Here is a 15538-nt window from a genome sequence, read left to right on the forward strand (position 1 = left end):
GGGGCCTGAGATGGGTAGCAGGCTGCGGCCGTACGCTGTCTAACAAAGTCTACCGGAGTCGGACACTGTCCATCTTTGGTCACAGATCCACTAATGGAACCCGTCCTCGAGACTTTGGTTTGCTTCTGGCTGGCATGGCAGGAGGGGCCGCGCTGCTCTACGCCACTGAGCATGAGGTGATACGCTGGCCGTGGCCCGTTCTTACTGAATCCAAGGATCCGTCTGCCGGTCCATCTCGGCTGAGAGGTGATCAGAGATCGATATCAGCTTTCGAATTGGGACAACACAACCGGCACGATAATCTTTGGGTCGCGATAGACGGGGAGGTCTGGGACGTGACGGATTTCGTTCAAAGACATCCCGGGGGATCTCAAATTCTGATTGATCACGCTGGGAAGGACGTGACAAAGCTGTTCAAGGGTATACATCCTGCCGGGACATTGGAGCAGAATCTTAGAGAAGAGCAAAGGATGGGAAGATTGGACGAAGATGCCATTGCCAAATTTCGGACAATGAACGGTGATGAAGAAGATAGGATACGGAAAGCTAGAGATTCGCTATTGGGAATCGACTCGATTATCGTCCTGGATGACTTTGAAAAGTACGCAAGGCCTGTATGTCCGGCATCAGCTTGGGATTACTACTCGACCGGAGTGGAGGGGGAAAACTGTGAGCTGGAATCATCAGAGACGAGGCCGAAGCTGAATCGGAGCCATTTCAGCAATGAAGGAGAATTCAGCGATCTACGATCGAGTCTTCTTTCGACCGCGAGTCATGCGCGACGTCAGCGATGTCGATACCTCTACCAAAGTCCTCGGCGTATCGTCGTCCATACCGCTTTACGTCTCACCAACAGCTCGGAATGGACTAGTGCAGCCTATGGTGAGTATTTTGAACATCGGAGTTTCACCGATCTTACACACAATCTAGGGCGAGGTTGCAGTCACGAAAGGCGCCGCCGCGGGCGGTATCCTGCAGGTCTTATCACATGTAGCGTCAAAGTCTCTCGAGGAGGTCATGAAAGCTCGGAGCAAGGGTCAACAGGTCGCTTGGCAGATGTACATGAAACCTGATCGGTGCGTGGCGAGCCTTGAGGTATAGCTTGCAACTAATACCGGGACACAGTGAAGTGGCCGCAGCAGAGGTGAGGAAGGCATATGAGCTTGGCGCGCAATCAATATGGCTCACAGTCGATACCGTTGTGGTGGGTTGATTTTTACTGCGAGAATGGCAAGTCATTCACGAATCCGCCAGCTTGGCAAGCGGACACGAGAACGATATACGCAAGTCGAGAAGCAGCCTGTGAGTCGTTTTCTCCCGCGTGTGTGGCTGAGTGTCTAGGCGCCTCATGGCACAAAGCTCACTCGTGGTCCTCCATTCCAGCTCTCTCCGTGAATCAGTGCCCTGCTCACGAGAAGCGCAAGCGCTCACCCGTCACAGCCGACACGACACGAATCTGACCTGGGAAGACATCCAGATGATCAAGAAGAATGCCCCAGGCTTACCGGTCGTCCTGAAAGGTGTCGGAGCATGGGAGGTGAGTCAAAGGTATCCGCTTTGCTCATTCCTCAAGCTGACATCTCGATCCTCTCAAGGACGTCGTTCTCGCGCAACAAGCCGGCGCAGACGCAGTAGTCCTCTCGAATCACGGTGGTCGTCAATTGGATTATGCCAATCCACCTCTCAAGACTTTGTACGATCTCAACGAGAATGCACCACAGTGCCTGAGACGACCAGACTTTCAAGTGTTCGTCGATGGCGGTATCCGACGTGGTACGGATGTCCTCAAGGCTCTTTGCCTCGGAGCCAATGCTGTCGGCTTGGGCAGACCTTTCATCTATGCTGCGGCGGGCTGGGGCCCAGACGGCGTAGAGAAAGCAATCATGAGTGAGTCGAGAGCTCTCGTCCCTGCCCTGAGGACCCAAGTCAAGCTGGCTCATAAATACTTGCCCACACTCAGTCCTCAGAGAGGAGCTGGAAATCTCCATGAGACTACTCGGAGTAACGAACATCGATCAGCTTGGACCAGAATATCTCAACTGTTCAAGGATATAGCAGTGTAGACAGATGTTACAGCTATCACGTCGATGCCATATACATCTATGTTTTGTCATAATCCGTCATGTCAATGAGGTCGTCCGAGGCTTTGGCTATGAACCCGTCTACTTTCAACTGACCCACGTCCAGCGCCTGTGGTGATGGTGCTTCTCCCACCTCTTCTCGTTCCAGGACCTCCCGATGCAGTGTATCAATCAAATTTCGTCCTTTTCGCACATAGCACAACAATGCAGGATTCGCGTCGCTCCCTGTTCTATCTTGCAAAACCTCGGATCGAGGTACTACCGTAACTGTCTCGTCATTGTATTTGAAGAACTCCTCGCCTAAGCTAGGTATGAGCCAGACCGTGGAGGGGTGTCCTTTTTTTGGACTGCTACTCACTCTTGTCTGGCAAATGAGCCTGGTACGTCCAGTAATGACCGGCACCACTGGTTTTACCTGGTCCATACTTTCAGCCGAGATCCAGTATCGAGCGGTGCGAAAGACTCACCTCGGTGCATGAAGACAGCGACCAGCTCGTACTCGTAGTCTTGGCTGCCTGTCCATATACCCTCTATACTTTGTTTTAGGATCTTGATCTGGTCCTCCAGTTGCGCAATCTCGGCGGTCGTAATCTCGACCTCAGCATCGAGCGCCTCCAGAAAGTCACTGCTGATGCAGAACTCGGCATCTCCACTGATGAAACCGAGAGAATCTCGAACGTGCTTGATCGTGTCTGGGATGGACATGGGCTGAAGCCGCAGGAAATCAGCCCACGGGGTTGATGAACTGGCATCTGGCCTCACCTTGTGATTCCTGAGATGCTGCAAGCGTGCACGAGCTTGTGTCATCTGTCGCGTCAAGTTTATCGACTGCTCCCGCTTGCTGGCATCAGCATTTGCCAAGAACCGGTCCATGGCAAGAACTTGGTCAAAGCCAATGTGAGTATTCAGCTTGCGCTCCCGACCAGTAGCGAGATCGAATTGAGATCGCTGAAGCGTGTCAGCTGATGAAACGAACAACGCATGGTCCAGCTCACCCTCATCTGGATGTACAAGAAGGGAGGGAACTCGTCCATAAGATCCATCATGTACCCTTTCTTGCCTTCGTACTCTATGTCCGCACCTCCAAGGTACAACTCGGCAAGACAATCATATAGATCCTTTCCTTCCTCTTCAACGCCGATGATAGGGTGAACAAAGACAGATTCGACAGGAGTTTGACCTTCTGCTGAGCCCTCGGAGCTCTGGTAGAACAGCTGTTGGCGATACTTGCAAGAGAACAATTGTTGGATCAAGTTGGGCAATTTCTCAGAGTCTGCGACCGCTGGTTTCTCCAAGCCCATCTCCAGTTGGCTCAACACGTTGATCAGCACTTCGGCTGAGTCCTGCTGCAGCCCTACGTGATCTTCTAAGCTAAACAACCCACGTGTACGGTTTCAAGCTCACCAAAGCGCAGCCCTGATGCCAGAGTGTCCCGTCTGTCTACGTGTGGTCTTGGTGGGAGAGGAGGTGGGACCTTTGGAGGAGAGTATTGAGATTCGACAGGCCTCTGGTCTTCATCGGGCGGAGAACCGATTTTCAGCGCTTCAATTTCTCGGACGGCAGAAGGAGAGCGAGGATTGCCTTCCCCGAGCCTTTCACGAGCCTTCTCAGACGACTGAGGGACGAGCGAGAAATAACCTTCATCTAGGCCTTCGTCACCCTTGGTTTCCGTCGGGCTGATGTCTTCGGATTTGAGCCTACTGTGATCCATGGAGGATCGAGAAGAGTCGTCGCGATCCGTGCTAGCTCGTTTGCCCAAAACAGATTCCTGTCGGTGACCAAGGCTAGGCGGTACGGAATTGAGATCTGCAGGAAAAAGATCCGGACTCGACATGGGAGAAGGTCCAGGTGAAGCAACACGAGTTGACGAAGGTGATCCCGATGTCAAGGTAGGGATATTGTCGAGTATGGACTGCCGTTTCTGAGGGCTCGACGACGCGGCGACGGCTGGCTGAACCAGCTGGTCGACCTCGGGTCGTGTGATGGCGAGATACGCGAGCTCTTCGTCAGGTCTGACCGACGATTGATCGCTCTTGTACATCTGCAGGAAGAGAAGACGAAGTTGTCTGACGACTACCAGTGAGTGTCAGCCGCAATTCCAACGCTACCAGCAAGACACGACTCACACCGCCTGGATCGCCCTTCCTCACGCGTTGTAGGCTTCGCTTGAAATCCCGGCTCTTGCTCAAATGCAAGGACCTCGTCCCGTAATGGCTTGATCGAGTAAATGTATTGGAGGATGGAGTTGAGATAACAGGTATTCCTTGGGAGCTGTCAGCTCATGCCGCGTGCAGCTTCGATGGTATCTCACCCAATGTTCTGCAATCCCACAGGAATGTCCTTTCGCACTGGCACGTCGGGCTCTGCGGAGGTTCAATTTCCGTTCCCTTCAGCCGGCCACTCACCAGTCTTGCCCGTCTCCAAGAACATTTTGATAGCGGGCCGTTCCTCGCCAGGAGCAGAAGCGATGATTTCCAGGCAATTACGATAATGGTTCGTCTTGCCTGGAAAATCTGAAATGGCAAGTTGATATTGCATGATCAATCCATCGTCAATCGAGTCTCGGGGAGCGCTCAAAGCAGCATAGGCATCGTCAAGAGACATGAATGTCTCGCCCGACTTTCCAAGATCTTGCAATTCTTGAGAGTCACGATCGCGACCGATGAGTACCAGTGCTTGAGAGATCTCGCGTCGCTCGGCTGTCGTCGCTGCCATGCAAGCCTTTTTGTGCAGTTCCAAGATATGACTGTCGGGAGCTTCTTCTGGTTCGACAGTGATCTCAGATGCGTACTCGGGGGTGAAACCAATCTTCGAGTAGGCTTCTCGCAAATCGGCTTGGGCAAGTTTCAGTATCGAAGGATATCTGTAAACTGCTCACCGATAGTGTATCTTCCCATTGATCTCTCCGTCGCGACCTTCGTTTGCAGTCTATCTCGACCGATGATGTGGACTGTCGAAACCTCCTCCAGCGCTGATAAGTATAGCTTTACATTCGCCGCGTCATCCGTAATCTGCATCTTGTAGGCCTTTTCCACCGTCTGCCATTCGTCCAGCTTGGTGATGCCCAAGCTTTCGAACGCCGCGTTCTTCGAGTCTGGATAAGGCGCAGACGCTTCATGGTCAGACCTGATCATCGGCGAAATACGTACTCTTTCGATAGAAGGACAGCTCTGCATCAGAATTCAAGACAGTCTCAACGCTTTTGATGGTTATGATCGGCTCAGCAGTCGGGGCAGAGTCTGATGTCATGAGCAACATGTCCTAACCCTTGTCGCTCACCATTGCGTGCGATGAACGCTGCCAAATACATTCCGATCTCAACCCAAGTCCGCATCATATACTTGTCCATCTGTGATACCTGCTCTGGGGTGATCGACTCGCCGGCGCTGAATGGTCCGACGCGAAGCGTGTCATCTTGTTCCTGACAGCCAAAACCAATCTGCCGTAGGACGCGGGACGACATCAGGGTGGTTCCAATCTTGTTCTGGAATCGCTTGTTCTCCAGCTTGACCCATCCTCGCTGACCCTTGAATATCGGGTTGAACAGTAGAGTCGATAAGAGTTCCCAAGCATCTCTAACACTGTCATTGGAGCTCGCTCCTGGGTTTGGATTATCTCCTTTTTCCCTCGTAAAGGCATTGACTAAAGCAATGGGCAGTTGACCAGGGATTATACCGCGATCGACGACCATCCACAAATCGGAAGAACAACTGGCGAAGAGTCTTGCCGATGAATTTGGTTCTGGGAACGTCTCCAATCCGGAATCTTCATCGACCGCAAAGCTTATATGAGGGAAGGTATTGAGGTCGTTGCTGACGTCGATCCTCTCGATTCGGGATTCCTTCGTCGGTTCGATTAAAGTCTCAAACTCGTGCAGGTGATGATGTGTTTCCGGTGCGACGGCCCTGGAAGAAAGAAGATCGTTCAATCTAGCCCTTTCCTTCGTGCGTCGAGTGTCGATGGTCTCGTCAGAGTTTACGGATGGCTTGAACAGGTCAATTTGAGTGTCCACGAGATCTGGGAGAGGACCTAAGCTAGCGACGATCCTGATCCATCCCCAGCAAGTCACACAGAAGAACCATTCATGGTGATGCTCCAATCCTCCTGGACAAGCTGCCCAGACGTCGTCGGCCGTGTAAGTCTTCTCAGGTTCACGCGTGGCGGACTGAGCGGCGGTCGTATCCACTGATGCGGTGGATTCGTTGCGTTTGTGTTGCTGTAATGACCCAAGAGCGGTTTTTGGGATGGTTCCGATCTTTGGCTGAACGAGATCATGCTTATGAGCCATTTTGAGCCACCGTCTAGGAAGCACTCCAGGTCCGATCTGAGGTCTGTCCACAGTTTGAGAGTCGAGATCCATGCCCCAATCACCTGCATCGTTATCTGTCCAATCGTCAAAGGGGCTAGGACCGACACCGACATGCTCGGTCCATGATTCAGTTCGAGAAGGACCTTCCTTATCGTCCAAAGGATGCTCAGCTATGAGTTCCGGGACGTAGTCGGGAACTTGATCCTCTGGAGATTCTTCTACAGCTTCCGGTGGTCTATAGGGAGCTTCCATAGACTCATCCATCTCCAAATCGCTTGCGGCTGTGACTGTGACTGTAGTATCGTCTGAGGGCTGGAATGAAGGATGAACACTGGTTGGGTCCGCGAGCGATGATGAACCATACGGCGGCTGACCTACCGGCGCAGCAAAGTATTTCGTCCGTGATGATCCAGCTTGAGATCTTGGATCTAGGTCTGACAGGGAGTCCATCGCCGAAGCAGGATCATTGATCGAGGATGATGCTGGAGGGCGGTGGGGCGTCGGCAAATCGGACAATGACGATGCTTCGGCAGGCTTCGTCTCGCTATTCGCGTTTGTCGGCTCAGTGGACATTGATCGCGCCGCACTTCCTGTCTCTTCCGCCGTCATGATGACTCTGAGCTGGATATCAGCTCGTCGTCGTCGTCCATCAACAGGCTTATATACTCACGCAGATGAGGGCTCAATTGGGTCCATTTCATGATTGGAATGGACAGAGTCCAGCAGGTGGCGATGCGTAGATTTCTCCAGGTTGCAGAGTCGTCGCCCAAGCTCCCAGAGAGATCTTCCAGAGTGATTTGTGTCTCACTACCACGCTTGCACGGCGTAATATTGACTCTCTCATTCAACGTCCCAGCAAATCCGACCCTAAGGAGTATGCCACGTGGCCTGCAAGCTGTTCGATTTCAACATCCGAACGAACACCTTTCCCATTCACTTTCGACCTTTTGCGTTGACTGAAGCAGTCTCAGCTTTTCGTGTATTTAGCTTTGTACACTTTGGCAAGGGTAGCCTATCTGACAAGCGTACTGTGGCCGCAGCTTTACCCCCAATATGGCGAAAAGGACCGCAGAGAATCAAAAAACGAAAGATGACCAGGAGTCGGACGGAGAGGATGTCGGAGAGGTGAGGGGGATCTTAGAAGATCTGAATGGGACCATGCGGCTGACATTGTACCTCACCTCACAGCCAGGAGTAAGAGATATACCGCTAGCACCTGTGGAGGGTAGAAAGTTCGCTTTTCATACCTTACGCCTCGACTTACAAGGCTGACGCTTTTCAACGCAGAATCAGAGGTCTTCCAAAACGAGGTGGTCAATCAGCAGTTCCCGCGCCAGTTCATGCCTTGACTCCCAGCGGTATCGTATGTCCACAAAAGCTTATCTTCTGGATGATGACGCTGATGCTCCCCCCAGAACATGCTCGGGTCCAAGCCCGAAGGTCAATATGAATTTCCATACACCGCATCGGCTGCACCTTCGTCTACAGGCTCATCTTCCACGTCTGCTCCCGCACCTTTTTCATTTGGGTCCAGCACACAGTCAAACGCTTTTGGCCCTTCTTCTGCCTCTACTAGCTCAAGCTTTGGGAGCAAACCAACTTCGTCGTCTCCATTCTCTGGTTTCTCCTTTGGACAGCCTGCGAAACCAGCTGGAGCCACCACATCCCCATTCACGTTTGGTGCGTCGAAGCCTGAATCTACAGCCTCAGCTGCACCGCCGTCCAGCACTACAACCTCCAACACTGAGTTAGCGCCTTCAAGTACTCCGGCTCCTGCCCCGCCGAAACCATTCGCTGGCTTCTCATTCGGAGCTTCTACCGCGACACCGCCGCAGCCCATGGCAAGCGCGTCGACTCCCGCTCCGCCATTTGGAGCTACCGCGTCTACGACACTTGCCGCCCCCAAACCGGTCGAGACGCCAAAATCAAGTGCTCCTGTCGCTTCTCTCCCCACACCACCGCCAGAGGAAGAAGTTTCCTATTTCACTTCAATTCGTGGTCTGAACGTAGCAATCCTGTCGTTCTTGACGTCGACCCTTGAGTCTGACCCTTTTGTGGACTTGTCAAATGTCTTCCCATCACTAGGTGAACAATACAAAAAGCATCTGGACACAACCGTTGGCTCCGGTTGGAGGCCGCCGATCAGTTCAAAGCCACCAGCAGCGAAACAGGGCGACGGGTCGGCTGCTGCCACTGCCAATGGATCCTCTGCACCGTCTGCTCCGAGCATGCCCACCGTGGGCACATTCTCTCTGCCGAAGCCTGCGACTTCTGCTCCCGCTCCAGCCCCAGGCGGTTTCACCTTTACACCTTCCGCCTCGTCTTCGTCATCTGCCAACTCACCCTTCAAATTTCCGGCTTTTGTTCCTCCCCCGAGCGTCTCGACTCCTGCTGAAACCCCAAAGAAACAGACTTCTTCAGAGGCGTCAAAGATAGTGCAGAATGTCATCGACTCAACGGCGGAGGAGAAAGAGAATGACACTCCGGCACCGAAGCCGTTCACATTCGGAGCGCCATCTCATAGTACCACCCAAGATGGTGCTTCGAAGTCAACACCCCTATTCTCTTTTGCACCGTCGGGACCACTGCATCCTCCGACTCCTGGAGCCGAGTCTTTCACCCCGTCAAAGAATATCGAGAGTGCATCTACAGGCGCTTCTCCAGCCAAGCTTGGTAAATTCGGTCCAGGGGGATCAAAACCACAGCTATCTTTCGGTGGGGCTTCGGCGGGTCCTTCAACGCCGGGCAAACCAGTAGGATTCCAGTTCGGAGGCAATTCCACTCCTTCTGCTGGCTTCAGTATTGGATCCTCTAATGGTTCAGCTGCGCCGTCATCAAGTGCGCCGTCATTCTCTTTCGGCGGCAAGCCTGCAACCTCGTCCGGATCAGCTTTCAGTTTTGGTAGCGGCGCTTCTACGGCACCCGCCACCAACGGATCCTCGTCTGCGTCATTCTCTTTCGGCGCCAGCAAGCCGGCCTTCTCGTTTGGAACTGCGGCTCCGACTGATGCATCGAAGCCGGCTTTCAGTTTCGGAGCGCCATCCTCCAGTTCAGCCTCCAAGGAATCCGGGGAAGGTGCAGCGGATTCCATTGAGCCTGGCTCAGAGACTCAAGCGGGAGAGGTTGCGGAGGGTTCGACAACGAATCTCGCCAATGCTGTCGGTGCGGGAGAAGAGGATGAAGAGACAGTGTATGAGAAGCGGACAAAGCTGCATCAACTTGTGGATGGCAAGTATGAAGTTCGCGGGCTCGGTGTCATACGTCTGAAAAGGGCAAAGCAAGTGGTGGACGGAGGAAAGATCAAGAGAAGATTGTTGATGCGATCCGATGGCGGAGGAGCGATTGTGCTGGTGAGTCCTGTCTGCGAGACGTGAAGACAAGGCACTTACCCCTTGTCCTCAGAACATGACTGTCAGTGACAAGTTTGACCCGAGTGCGGAGGGTAAAATGATCAAGTTTGTCGGGTTTGACTTACAAGGCAAGCCTACCATGTACGCGCTGCAAGTCAAGACGCAGGAATCGGCAGAGGAGTTTGTAGATGAGATGAAGAAAGAGGTGGAGGCGATCAAGCGGGAGTAGGAAAAGGTCTTCGTGACACCACCGCCAGCATCAGCACGCCAACTAATCTGCCGAGGAATCATCATATCTGATGCATTACTTTCTTGCTTAAGAGATGGAAGCCACGTGCAGCACCATAGATAAGCGCGAGTATTTATTTTGAAATTACAAGGTAGGCCGGACCACACGGGGGGTTTCACGTTATGTTGCTGCTTGGAGGTGATCAAACTGTCCCAGCCCTTTCTTGTCGCCAAACCGACCCCATATCAGACGATGATGATGAGTGCCACGAGGATGCTGAGGCTGACGAGATCAGTCGCCACGACAGTCATACAGTATTGACTGACTGAATTGAATAATAATAATATTGAATTGGTGGAATTCGATGGCGTGATATGATGATATCGATGGTGTCTTTTAGAAAAGAAAATACTGCTACCGCTGTTGCCGCTGCTGCTACTGCTACTGCTGACGACATTGCAAAAGCTGACCAATGAGTCAGTCTGAGACGGGCGGGTTAATATATATTTAATATCATATGTATGATCGCTGTTGTAGACCTGCGTCCAATTTGAATCTGGAATTCCTCGCCATTGACCATATTGTCCACCGCTTTGGGCATCATCATGACTGGTGGAGATTTCCAGTCAAAAGTGGTCAGAAAGACTAGAGAGTACCTGGGGTACTCTGAATCTGATCCAGAGACCATCACAGTCTCATCGTATATAGGATCAAAGACGCGAGCGGCGGGTCCAGTCGTGAGTGTTTCTCTGGGCGTGCGTTTCACTTCCCGATCGATGCCAACCAATCCCCAGGGACGAGACTACCTCAAAAGCTTGTTTCCATTCATACAATGGGCTCCAAGGTACAACTTCACATGGCTCTATGGAGACTTGGTAGCGTGAGTCTTTGCATATCCACATTGACAGATGATCCCAAAGCACTACTGACATGTCATCAGCGGAATCACCGTCGGCATGGTCCTTGTGCCACAATCATTGTCGTACGCGAAATTGGCTCTTCTTCAACCTGAATACGGATTATACTCTTCCTTCATCGGTGTCTTGACCTATGCTTTCTTTGCGACCTCCAAAGACGTCAGTATCGGCCCTGTGGCCGTCATGAGTCTTGAGACGGGAAACATCATTGCCAAAGTCCAAGAGAAATTTGGAGATTTATACAGCGCGCCACAGATCGCAGTCTGTCTGGCATTTATTTGTGGCTTCATCGTCTTAGCTATTGGATTGCTGAGGATCGGTTTCATCGTTGAATTCAGTGAGTGTCAATTTGAGTGTGCCTCCTGCTTTCTGTCCCTCCCTGACCTTCCCTTTCCAGTTCCTCAACCCGCCGTCTCTGGGTTTATGACTGGTTCAGCTATCAATATCGCCGCTGGCCAAATCCCAGCTGTCTTCGGACTGGCAAAGCGTCTCGACACTCGAGCAGCGACGTACAAAGTCATCATCAACACGTTGAAGAATCTGCCACACACTAGCTTGGACGCTGCATTTGGTCTCACCGCTCTAGCATTTCTTTACGGTGTCAAATGGACTCTGACCTACCTCCCCAAACGTTATCCCAAATTCGCTCGTCCTGCTTTTTTCCTCATGGCTCTCCGACATGCCGTCATGATCATTGTCTTCACCATTGCCTCCTGGAGGATCAACGTCCACGAGAAGAAGCCCAGAATCGCTCTCGTAGGATATGTTCCTTCAGGATTGAGACATGTCGGACAGCCATACATCACTGGCCAGCTCTTGGGTGCTCTTGGTCCTCATCTGCCAGTCGCCACAATCATCCTCTTGCTTGAACACATTTCCATTGCCAAGTCTTTTGGCCGACTCAACGGATACAAAATCAATCCTAATCAGGAGCTCATTGCTATCGGGGTCAATAACACCCTCGGATCAGTCTTCTCGGCTTACCCTTCCACCGGGTCGTTCTCTCGATCAGCTCTCAAAGCCAAGTCTGGAGTAAGGACTCCCGCTGCCGGTATCCCCACCGGTATTGTCGTCCTCGTCGCCTTGTATGCCGTCGCTCCAGCTTTCTACTGGATCCCCAATGCCGCGTTATCCGCTCTAATCATACATGCTGTCGCTGATCTCGTCACGCCTCTCAAACAATCCATTGGATTCTGGCGAGTATCACCCTTCGAGTACCTCATCTTTGTCGGTGCCGTCCTCTGGTCAATCTTCTACTCCATCGAAGCTGGTATCTACTGGTCTCTCGCTTCGTCTGCCGCTCTGCTCCTCGTTCGAATCGCCAGACCAAAAGGTCATTTCCTCGGACGTGTGCGAGTTCAACCTGAGAACCCCGAACTAGGAACCGTCCGAGATGTATTCGTGCCTCTCGACAACGAAGGCGGAATGACCAACCAAGGTGTCGTTGTCGAGCCACCTCCCCCGGGGATCATTATCTATCGGTTCGAAGAATCATTTCTCTACCCAAATGCGTCACACATCAATGACAGGATCATCGAACACGTCAAGGCGACAACACGACACGGCAAGCATCTTGATGGCGTGTCCAAAGGAGATAGACCATGGAATGACCCGGCTCCGTCCAAAGCACAGGCTGAGAAGGATCGACAACTCAACGGCCAAAAGCCTAGATTACGCGCTGTCATCTTGGACTTTGCAGCCGTCGCTAATCTCGATACCACTGGTGTTCAGAATTTGATTGACACGAGGAGAGAAGTCGAAAAATGGGCGGATAGAAAGGTTGAATTCCACTTTACAGGCATTCTCTCCCCTTGGATTCGAAGAGCCTTGGTCGCTGGTGGATTCGGTACTGGGGAAAGTAGCTCTAAACATATGATCGAAGTCGCACCGGTTGTTCCCCGGGATGACTCAAACTTCCCAACGACCGAGTCTTCCGACAGCCAACAATCGTCTCCGGCAGAATCTTTCAAGGACATTTCCTACTCTCCAGAGCCAAAACCTTCCGCCGAACTCGCCAAGTCAGACAGTGAAGAGACCCCGCGACGGTCTACTGGAGTCTCGTTATTAGATCGTGCGACGCCATTCTTCCACTTTGACCTGGCGGATGCACTTCAGTCGATAGAAGCGTAGATTGTTAGAGAGGAGGTGAGACAATGAGTTAATCAGAAGGGTAAATATTTGGGCATATCAGGTAGACAATGATAAGAGGACAGCCGTTCGCATGTCGCGCGTGACTGTTTATGAATGCACATGATGATGACGCTCTTTGTCAGTCAAGCATGTGGACAGACCTCTAGGAGCCGATCGTACCATGAAGCTGATCAGTAAATATAGTCAGATAAAGTGTGCCGAGCCAGCCCGAACTGGGACTGATCTGAGCACTGCAGCCTGACAGTCCAGAAACCTGTTCAAACACACTACATGCCCAGTGGAATCATCTCTAAGCCGCCCCACTGGAGATATGTCAGTTCTCAACTAGTGTCATAAGGGGAAATGAGACTTACACCAAGATGTTGTTACTGATAGAAGAATGCGAACGGTCAGAGGCTGGTACCAGATGGACTCTTGGAGTCGAAAGTCACTCACATTGGAATATGAATCAGCTTGACAAAGTACCCGATGAGACCCATGACTGCGAATCCGATGGCAACGGCGCGACACAGCTGGATGTATTCTAAGGTAGTGATGGAGTCAGCCTGATAAATCACCAAACTCGTTGCTTCTCCCTCTCATCTGTTAGGGGACGTGCGGACCAGAAGTGATTGTAGATAGAGGTATCGTGGCAGCATGGAGCCCATGACATGTTGTATGGAGCCCGCATGAGTTTGGATGAACTTGACATACCAGCTTTCGTGGGTTTGGTACACCGGTTGACAAACTACTCTCCGTCAATAAAAAAAGCCCAAGCATCAAGTGCACGTTATCTCACCTGAGTACCCTCCTTGATGAACTGCTGAGGGACGTCTGCGAATTCTCTCGCCTTTTCAGACATGGTGGGATGGAGCCTAGGGACGGGGGAATGGGAGGTTCAAAGAAGGTAGCAGTGTCAAAGTGGTGTTGAGATGTCAATGGACCCGGATTTCGAAAGTGGCAGGTACACGTGGCGGGGAAAACCTCAGATCTGGCATAATGCAGCAGGCATCCTGGAATCTACGAGCTATGCATACGGAGGCAAAAGTCATCTTGTTATATACACCTATGCCTTGACACCCGTCCACATGGTTGCGATACCGCCTGTGAAATCGGTCCAAGCTCCGCCCTTTCCTTCTCTCAGTTGACCGGTCTGGAAACCGGCCTGTTGGACCCTGAATGCCCAAGTCAGTTAGCCTCAGAAGGGTCCATCTGTATCGATACTGACAAAGTAGCAAACTCTTCTTGAGTGGGGAACTTTTCGATCGACTCTACGAGATATCGATACGATTCGGAATCTCCGGCGAGTATTTTGCCCATGATGGGGATAAACGAGAACGAGTACTGTCGGTAGATCCTTCAGAGGTCCTCAGCATGGCAGATGAGAAGAGGAGGCTATTGACTGACTGTGCGAAGAGAGGGTTCCCAACCTTGCCGAACTCTAAAACGCCAAGCTTGCCACCTGGTTTCAAGACTCTGAATGCTTCGGAAAGGACGGCGGGGAGAGAGGTACAATTGCGAATACCGAATGCAATGGTGTATAGGTCGATGGAGTTGGAAGCAATATGCGAGGGGAGGGACTGGGCATTGCCATGTGTGAAAGATATCTGCGGAGCTGAAAAGTTGAGGGATCGATCAGTGACAGCAATGTCATCGCTAGACCTACTGTTGTAGTACATTGTCTTCGCTACTCTTTTGCGACCTTCATCCAACATGCCTTGATTCAAATCGACAATCTCAACTTCGACGTCCCTATTCCCATACTGCTCCCTCGCACGGTCCAAAATCCTGAGAGCGATATCTCCCGTTCCTCCGGCAACGTCTAGACATTTGAAAGATGGTTGCCAGATCTCGTTTCCTGGAGAATGTCTAGAAGGAGGTAAACGGGGAACGAGTGATTTAACAAAGGAGTCTTTCCATAGCCGATGGATTCCCAACGACATGGAATCGTTCATGAGATCATAGTTGGAAGCTACTGAGCTGAACACTCCGCCGACTGGACATCGGTCAGCTCTGTCTGAGGCAAGGTCTAGAGACGATCGTCTCCCGCTGGCTCCTCACCTAGGGTCTCTTTCTCCTCCTCGGGGACCTGACGGAAGCCGAAATGTGTCGTCCGTCGACTAGGTCCAGGCTCATTCAGAGGTGTAGACTGTTCAGGTCGAGCGTGGGAGACTGGCTCGGGGCAGGGCGACGAAGGAGAAGACGGAGAAGAAGGGTTAGAAGCTTGGGTCGTTGAAGCGAATCGAGAAATCTTTCTCGATCGAGGTGTCGCCATCTGCAGGACATCTCGACCGATGCCTCTCAGTGTGTTGACTGGTCTCATGATAAGAGCGATGATAGCTTCTCCAGCCGAGGTCGCTACGCTGAGTGAGTTGGATGAATAGCAGTAAATGTACGAATGTCAAGAAGCTAATGATAACAGTAGTTTCGGTTTGCACCCCGTCGGAAATCGTCCGGCTCAACTTCTCTGGGATGGATTATTTTTCAGTTTTTGACCGCGGCTTGGCTGACAGAGTCTCATG

General features: G+C 51.9%; 7 protein-coding genes across 7 annotated transcripts; 3 read left to right on the top strand and 4 right to left on the bottom strand.

Moving 5' to 3' along the window:
- Positions 1-134: 134 nt before the first annotated feature.
- Positions 135-2055, top strand: BD324DRAFT_642362 (L-mandelate dehydrogenase; the record flags this gene model as incomplete). The annotated part of the gene is made up of 10 exons (XM_022017482.1): positions 135-176; positions 216-669; positions 722-882; positions 931-1076; positions 1126-1204; positions 1255-1302; positions 1342-1369; positions 1401-1537; positions 1596-1887; positions 1961-2055. 10 exons carry the CDS (start codon positions 135-137, stop codon positions 2053-2055), a joined length of 1482 nt encoding a protein of 493 aa, XP_021870868.1.
- A 40-nt stretch (positions 2056-2095) lies between these two features.
- Positions 2096-7278, bottom strand: BD324DRAFT_627205 (hypothetical protein). The gene is made up of 13 exons (XM_022015973.1): positions 7061-7278; positions 5361-7006; positions 5231-5320; positions 4960-5193; positions 4487-4915; positions 4393-4444; positions 4208-4344; positions 3486-4154; positions 3077-3435; positions 2844-3029; positions 2549-2789; positions 2440-2496; positions 2096-2381 (listed from the first exon to the last, which is right to left on the bottom strand). The coding sequence occupies exons 1-13, from the start codon at positions 7084-7086 to the stop codon at positions 2101-2103; spliced, it is 4407 nt and encodes a 1468-aa protein (XP_021870869.1). The 5' UTR covers positions 7087-7278; the 3' UTR covers positions 2096-2100.
- BD324DRAFT_627208 (hypothetical protein) lies at positions 7279-10036 on the top strand. Its single transcript, XM_022015974.1, has 5 exons — positions 7279-7515; positions 7579-7622; positions 7678-7753; positions 7806-9740; positions 9793-10036. Exons 1-5 carry the CDS (start codon positions 7444-7446, stop codon positions 9967-9969), a joined length of 2304 nt encoding a protein of 767 aa, XP_021870870.1. The 5' UTR covers positions 7279-7443; the 3' UTR covers positions 9970-10036.
- BD324DRAFT_627210 (hypothetical protein) lies at positions 10037-10471 on the bottom strand. The gene is made up of 2 exons (XM_022015975.1): positions 10296-10471; positions 10037-10251 (listed from the first exon to the last, which is right to left on the bottom strand). Exons 1-2 carry the CDS (start codon positions 10424-10426, stop codon positions 10215-10217), a joined length of 168 nt encoding a protein of 55 aa, XP_021870871.1. The 5' UTR covers positions 10427-10471; the 3' UTR covers positions 10037-10214.
- On the top strand, positions 10472-13148 carry BD324DRAFT_656627 (sulfate transporter family-domain-containing protein). Its single transcript, XM_022018846.1, has 4 exons — positions 10472-10706; positions 10764-10849; positions 10910-11223; positions 11284-13148. The coding sequence occupies exons 1-4, from the start codon at positions 10575-10577 to the stop codon at positions 13014-13016; spliced, it is 2265 nt and encodes a 754-aa protein (XP_021870872.1). The 5' UTR covers positions 10472-10574; the 3' UTR covers positions 13017-13148.
- A 141-nt stretch (positions 13149-13289) lies between these two features.
- BD324DRAFT_627212 (secE/sec61-gamma protein) lies at positions 13290-13981 on the bottom strand. The gene is made up of 5 exons (XM_022015976.1): positions 13816-13981; positions 13731-13764; positions 13473-13560; positions 13391-13405; positions 13290-13339 (listed from the first exon to the last, which is right to left on the bottom strand). The coding sequence occupies exons 1-5, from the start codon at positions 13876-13878 to the stop codon at positions 13327-13329; spliced, it is 213 nt and encodes a 70-aa protein (XP_021870873.1). The 5' UTR covers positions 13879-13981; the 3' UTR covers positions 13290-13326.
- A 101-nt stretch (positions 13982-14082) lies between these two features.
- On the bottom strand, positions 14083-15291 carry BD324DRAFT_579941 (ubiquinone biosynthesis methyltransferase; the record flags this gene model as incomplete). The annotated part of the gene is made up of 5 exons (XM_022013417.1): positions 14083-14191; positions 14245-14373; positions 14424-14631; positions 14683-15012; positions 15078-15291. The coding sequence occupies 5 exons, from the start codon at positions 15289-15291 to the stop codon at positions 14083-14085; spliced, it is 990 nt and encodes a 329-aa protein (XP_021870874.1).
- Positions 15292-15538: the final 247 nt, after the last annotated feature.

This window comes from Kockovaella imperatae (genome assembly GCF_002102565.1).
Source record: "Kockovaella imperatae strain NRRL Y-17943 chromosome Unknown BD324scaffold_7, whole genome shotgun sequence".
NCBI classification, from domain to species: Eukaryota; Fungi; Basidiomycota; class Tremellomycetes; order Tremellales; family Cuniculitremaceae; genus Kockovaella; species Kockovaella imperatae.